The sequence below is a fragment of the Pollachius pollachius genome (assembly GCF_949987615.1).
Source record: "Pollachius pollachius genome assembly, chromosome: 1".
Lineage (NCBI taxonomy): Eukaryota > Metazoa > Chordata > Actinopteri > Gadiformes > Gadidae > Pollachius > Pollachius pollachius.
In genome coordinates, this window is record NC_136934.1 from 45,192,483 (window position 1) to 45,198,920 (window position 6,438).

General features: G+C 45.3%; 1 protein-coding gene across 1 annotated transcript; it reads right to left on the bottom strand.

Moving 5' to 3' along the window:
* Positions 1-1,319: 1,319 nt before the first annotated feature.
* On the bottom strand, positions 1,320-5,184 carry LOC307088834 (CCN family member 3-like). The gene is made up of 5 exons (XM_079754843.1): positions 4,962-5,184; positions 4,499-4,727; positions 3,859-4,113; positions 3,225-3,454; positions 1,320-2,817 (listed from the first exon to the last, which is right to left on the bottom strand). Exons 1-5 carry the CDS (start codon positions 5,016-5,018, stop codon positions 2,524-2,526), a joined length of 1,065 nt encoding a protein of 354 aa, XP_079610969.1. The 5' UTR covers positions 5,019-5,184; the 3' UTR covers positions 1,320-2,523.
* Positions 5,185-6,438: the final 1,254 nt, after the last annotated feature.

A 6,438-nucleotide genomic window follows, 5' to 3' on the forward strand; every position in this document is an offset into this window, starting at 1 on the left:
ATTTCAAATGCACTCAAAGGATAGCTCTCATACCTACAGCAAATTAAATGCAACAGCGCACAGAGGAAACAACATCCAAAACTCTCAGCTGCTGGCAAGATGGTGCAGGTCCTTCCTCCTGCTGATTTGGTCTAATGGAGTGATGGATAGATTTCCACCGTGGAGCTATCTCTGGAGTCCGAAATTATTCTACGGGGAATTTATGAAGGTATTTCTTAGCTTTTTCCACTGTGACCTCCTCTGCAGAGTTCAGGAACAAAGGTTGAGGGAGTCCCAAAGAACTGTTCAAACATAAACACCCTGACCCAAACTGAGAACAATGGACAATAAAAGAACACCTAGCAACGGTCCTCCATACAGGATTGTTTGACTATGTGTGCAATACCAGATGTGTGTGTGTGATGCTTGAGAAATCAGGTAAAACCTATTCTCCAAACACACAGATGTGCATTCCCAGACACATAGTGCTCTACTGTGACAGTAGTTTCACCTTGCTTGGAGTTGTAAAGTCCACATAGAGACATCTGTAGGTTCTGACCTCTCCTGGGAATATAAGGAGAGAAGGAAACATCTTGGAACACTGCCACTCAGTTCTCTGCTAAAACATGTTCACCCAGCAAAGCATAGCAAAGGGAAAGAAGTGAATGGACGTTTGTCATCATTTCTGACTTGCTGCGATGGAATTTTTAATCACGTCTTGTCTTTGAATATTAAATGTGCATTTAATGTCACAGCGCGCTCCCATGTCCAGCTTTTACTGCCTAACAGGGTAGGCAATTTCTTATCTAAGGTTTTTGTCATATTTTTTTTAATTTCTCTTTACAACCTGCCAGCAATCGTAAATCAAATGCAGTGACAAAAAAAACACAAAAAAACTGGTATCTCAGGCCTCCGTAGGCCTGTAATAAGCCTATCTAATTATTTAATCGGCCCGATATAAGTTATTGGATGGCCTGTCTGTCTACCTTACCCTATTTGTTCACAGTCTGCCTGTGAGTCCTCCACAAGGCCATTTGCTAAAGCTGGCCAGCTGGTCATGTTTTGGGTGACTGGCTTTGGAGGGAGGACTGGAGGATGGGATGAATTTTTTCTAAATCTAGCTTCCTCTGGCTGGTTTCACCTTATTGCCCGCCTTTAAAACAGAGCTGAAAAAGGAAACCTGTAGCTAGCATGTTGAGCCTGAGATTAAATTGGTGAAACATTGATGATTGATTGCACAGCAAAAATCTCAGTTTGAAAATTCATTTTATTTTTAAATATTGTAGCAATGTTAAAATTAAAGCACAACAACAAATATATACAACGCCTGTACATACAAAACAAACATTGTGTATTTGATACACACTTCATTATACAGCAAGTCTTGACAACTCTTGTCTTGTCTTAAACCAACCTCTGTCTTTCTCCAACACAAATCCTATAAAAATATATGTCCTATCAAAATGTACGATCATATAGAATTTAATATTGTGTAAATGCGATGCAGTAAGCATCACATGGCACAATTTCAGAGAGTCGTGAAATATTACACACAGGCACAAGAATGACCTCACCCATTCAGAGATAGGCCAAAGTTCGCAATAGCTGTAGCCCTAAACTCAGTAGGTTGACAGGGAACCCTTTATCTTCAGATAGCGTTTAGACATGCATCTTTGAAACTCAACTGAGATGCTCCCATGCGCAGGTATCCCAGGACAGAGGCAAACATGGCGGCACTTTTGAATCCACTCTGGACCACGCTGTGGATCTTCGTCTTCACATTAACTGATCAGCTTCAGCAAACCAAAGCTGTGTACCTTTGACCACTTAACCCTTGACCATCTCTTTCTGAGGTTGTCTGCTAAAGAAAAGAGAGCACCAACCTGTATAAGTTAATTTAAGTGCTACGATTATATTTGACAACCATTGCGTCATTCCAGGACAGTATACAACTATTATCTACTATCACAACCTCGTGAGAGGTGTCTCAGACTGAAAACAACCATGAGTCTGTCACGTCAATCATGTCGGTGTATAAATCATCCATCCTTCTATCTATAGGACCAGCTGTCTTTTCCCTGTGGCTATACACTTGAGGGCAAAACAATTCTGTCTAAAGACCCAAAGAGATGTATGATACATACAGATCTGTAGGTATTCAATTCATTGATTGACATGTAGATTAGACTCACTGGGGTATAACCAAATGGGTTTTGAAAAAGTCAAACTTTTCTAACAGAGTCTAGCACAATTTGTATGGCTAGTGACCCAACATAGCTGCTTACTGTTCTTTGATGTTAGTGGTAACTTGTTCAATAAGACTTTCATTCACCTTTGTTTTAGATTAAAGTGGAACATTCCCCTTTATCCCAATTCCCTAAACCTGATATACACAGACACCGTTACTAGCATTAACATAAAGACTTGAACTTTACTCGCAGCCAGTCACTTTTCAGGGGATACATGAACCTGGTACCAAACCGTGACATTTTGAGGGGGAACAGGCCACCACCATGGGACCTGGGTGGTAAGACAAAGGGCCCCCTAGACCCTCATTCCGCTGTAGCCCCGGTCAGAGGCCTGCCATATGCCGTTCTCGCTGGGACAGTGGCGATGGCAGGCACAGCTCTGGATCACCATGACGGGCCTCTTGGACGTTCTGCCGTTGGAGCAGCGGAACTCCACCAGGGCGGTCTTGGTGGCGTGGGGCGTGCAGCACCGGCCGTCGCTACAGGTGCCGCAGTAGCGCGGCTTGTAGGCCTGCACGCTGCTGCAGTTCCTGTAGGTGAGGTGAACGGCCTGGACGCTCTTCACCATCCTCTGGCACTTGCTGCCACTCTGGGGGACACAACAGACAGAGCGGAGAGCTGGTTAGATGAAGATGTATGCATCAAAACGCTTTTACCGAATGACTCATGGCTTATATTTCCGTTGTTAAAGGTACAAAATGTAAGATTGGCAATGTCAAGCTACCTCCTTTTTAGAATGTTGAACTAGCAAGGCCCGCTGAATAAACATAACATGAGATTTCGGTATGCTGCTGCAGACTGGGTGTAATTAACTTAGATCTTTGTAGGCTTAGAGTAAGCATCTACATGACAGAATGTGTTTTAGAGCATAATTTGAACACAATATCTATTTTGCATTTTGCGCCATTAACACCAAAAAAAAAAAAAATCCATTAATGGAGACATTAAATCAGGATACATAATTAACCTGAACAAGTAACCAGAGGCTGATGATACCTTAGGTGTGATTGGCGCGAGCTGGCTCTGGGGCTGCTGGCCTTGGCAGGGTTTGACCATGCACAGCCGGCTCTGCTTCACCATCTCACAGCGGCTGTTCTTATTGGTCACCCTGGTGGACACGCCCATGCCGCAGGCCCGGGAGCAGGCTTCCCACTCCGTGGTCTGCTCGATGCAGTTCAGGCTGGGGTCCCAGGCGTCAAAGCTCACCGTCTCTTCCAGGCGGAAGGCTGCCCACAGAGAAAGGGGCAGCAATAATAGAAATTGTTATTCAAATAATTAATAATAATAATAATAATAATGAAAAACATCTCAATAAAAAAAATACGTTTTGCAAGGGATCCTACTGAGGGGGACAAGGAGACTTACAGTGTCGGTTTCAAATCTGGCCATAACACTTTTAGAACAGAGTGAAAACTGACGAAGTGTGTTAAGGCATGATATGCTAGGTGTGTTCAGTCCTTAAAGTCTTTTATCTCTTCAAGCTTGCTGTGAATCTACAGTCGACAGTGAGGTCTCCAATTAGGGGTTTGAAGTTGATTTTCTGAATGGGGGTGGGGGGGGGGGGGGGGGGGGGGGGGGGGTGCTTAACACAATGCACGACATATGTTCCTGTCTGTGGTTGTCTGCTCACCAGCCATGGCGAAGCCCCCCAGGGCGCTGGCCTCCACCTGGGGTTCGCACACCCACTTCTCGCAGCACTCCCCCGGCGCCTGCACCCTGCGGGGCATGGGGCAGTCGGGGCCCGGCAGCATCACGTCCAGGTGGCAGCGCGGCAGGCAGCCGATCTGCCCGTCGCGACACACGCACTGGTACTTGCAGCTGGGGAAGAAGGTCTGGCCGTGGCGGTAGACGGTGCCGTCCAGGACGCACACCGGGCCCTCTTGGACTGGACGGGGAGAACGGAGGAAACACGGTGAGATGCTATTGGCCAGCCGAAATTCTCTTCTTGATTCAATTGCTTCTTTGAGGAGGGGGGGGAAGGAAGCCGTTTTTTTGCATCCTCTCCTGTCTTTTCCAAATATTTATTCAAATTTGCTTGCAAAAACATGGTAAATAAGGTAGTGCTCTCATACCCTAACCCGAACCCTAACCCTAACCCTTCCCCTAGTGCAGAATCAATAACACATTTAATGTTCAGAAAGCTGAAACCGAAGCTCTATATGGACGAGGGATGAAGACACGGCGCCAAACAGAAACCTATCAGCTCAGTTATCGCTAATTGTACATCGTATCGTCAATAAACCATTATCGAGGAAAGAGGTTCCACTTACCGACACAGACGCCCGTCCTCTTGTGTACGCCGGCCGAGTGGTCGCACCGCAGGCCTCTGCGTGTGTCGCAGGGTCGGGTCTCTGAGCAGAGCTCGCCTTTCTGGCGCGCGCACACCAGGCAGCACCCGCAGTCGTCCAGGATCAGGGGCACCGAGGGGCCACACCCGGGGGGCTCCTTGGGGCACTGGCAGCGCCGGGGGCAGACCTGGGACCACACTATGTTCAGCATCTAAGGAGGGAAATCGACGGATTAATGTCAAGCATGAAACTTAAATGATAGACAATAGTGTTTAAGGAATGAAAAACACAAATAACAATGAAATTAGGTTGTTCCTGCAACATGCATGCAACAAATGCTTGAGAATAAATACTCAAGTCTAGACCTACACATGGACGGTTTGTGAAATAATGCGAGTGCAGTGTTTTACGGATATTGATTGACAATGTTGGTCGAAATACATACCTGTGCTGAAATGTATAAGCCAAAGATAGTTTTCTCTGCAAGGTTTGACATCCTCATCTTGAGTGTGCAAGTCTTGCTGCAAAGCACAGTCGAATAAAATAGGAAAGAAGAATAAAGTCAAGAGTATTTTTCTTATGTTTCACAGATCGCTGTTCAACAGAGCATCAAATAGAGCCGGCTCCTGTGTGAACGGTCCCTCCTGCTATATGGTTACGGTGCTGCAGAATGCTGGACCCTCTGAGTGCTTCTGGCCAGGCCTCTAGCGGAGGCTCTCTTATTTATAGACCGGTCAACCTCCCTGGCACCATGACGACAAGCGGGACGGAATGCGGGAGACGCTCAAACCGTGGAGGCTCTGGAATCTTGGCAGACAACCCGAGGGAGACGAGAGTTGCATTTCGCTGTGAGTTCCTGATTGAGGGTGGTCTTGGACCAGGCAGACAAGAACAGAATGAGGCGTTTGTTTTTATGTCAGTGAGACTTGAAACATGCGATTCACTATGTATTGTTGTCATGCAATAAATGTTTGGTTTTGTACATTTCGTGCGCATGTGCATGGCCAACGCCATGCACATGCATGCAATTGCACAGACACACACTAACACACACATACACACACACACACACACACACATGCACACACACACACACATGCACACACACACACACACACATTCAAACACACACACAAACACACATACACACACTCATGCACGCGCACATTCACACACACACACACACACACACACACACACACACACACACACACACACACACACACACACACACACACACACACACACACACACATACACACACACACACACCGGTAGGGTTTATCATACATGAAGGACTCATGTCAGGGCCTAGGACTCCGTCATGTATCCAACAGAAGTTCCTAGGACCTCCAGGGCCTTCAAAGCATGTCACAGTGGAGAGTGACCTCCTGACCTCTTCCTGCCTGAACTCTAGCAAGGAGGTCGCACTGGAAAACTATAGTATTCCCTGTTGGCTCATTAATGTTTCCATAAATAGCTAGCCAGTGGAAACTTGGGCTATCCCATTGATTCCAAATAGACTTCAGTCACATCTGGTCTTCGCTGAGGTAAACGGGTGAAGAACCATTTGAGTGCAATGCTTGTCAATGGAAATCACGAGAATATTTTTCAGTCATTTACATCACAATGTAATGAGTGACATAAATAACGTTTGAGTCAATACTATTAGGGGTCATTGTTTAATAATTTCCCAACAAATTGCAATGAAATACTACGTATTGCATTGAATAACAGAACTTTTGAAATTGACATGGTGCCAGCAGATAACAATTAAAAATATCACAAACATTTATATGACATCAATTTGGCCTTCCCATCTTACAGCATTTATACATTGCATTATTTTGTTATTTTATTATAGTTTAAAAAATCCATCACTGGTATTTAAGATTAAATCATAATTATGTGATGTTCTTTTA

Bases quoted from the DNA above. Each gene is read 5' to 3' on its own strand.
- LOC307088834 (XM_079754843.1), bottom strand. From the start codon at position 5,018: ATGAGGATGTCAAACCTTGCAGAGAAAACTATCTTTGGCTTATACATT. The intron at 4,114-4,498 runs GTAAGTGGAACC...CTCCCCGTCCAG, and splicing joins GAGGACGGGCGTCTGTGTCG to TCCAAGAGGGCCCGGTGTGC. The intron at 3,455-3,858 runs GTGAGCAGACAA...CTCTGTGGGCAG, and splicing joins GGGGGGCTTCGCCATGGCTG to CCTTCCGCCTGGAAGAGACG.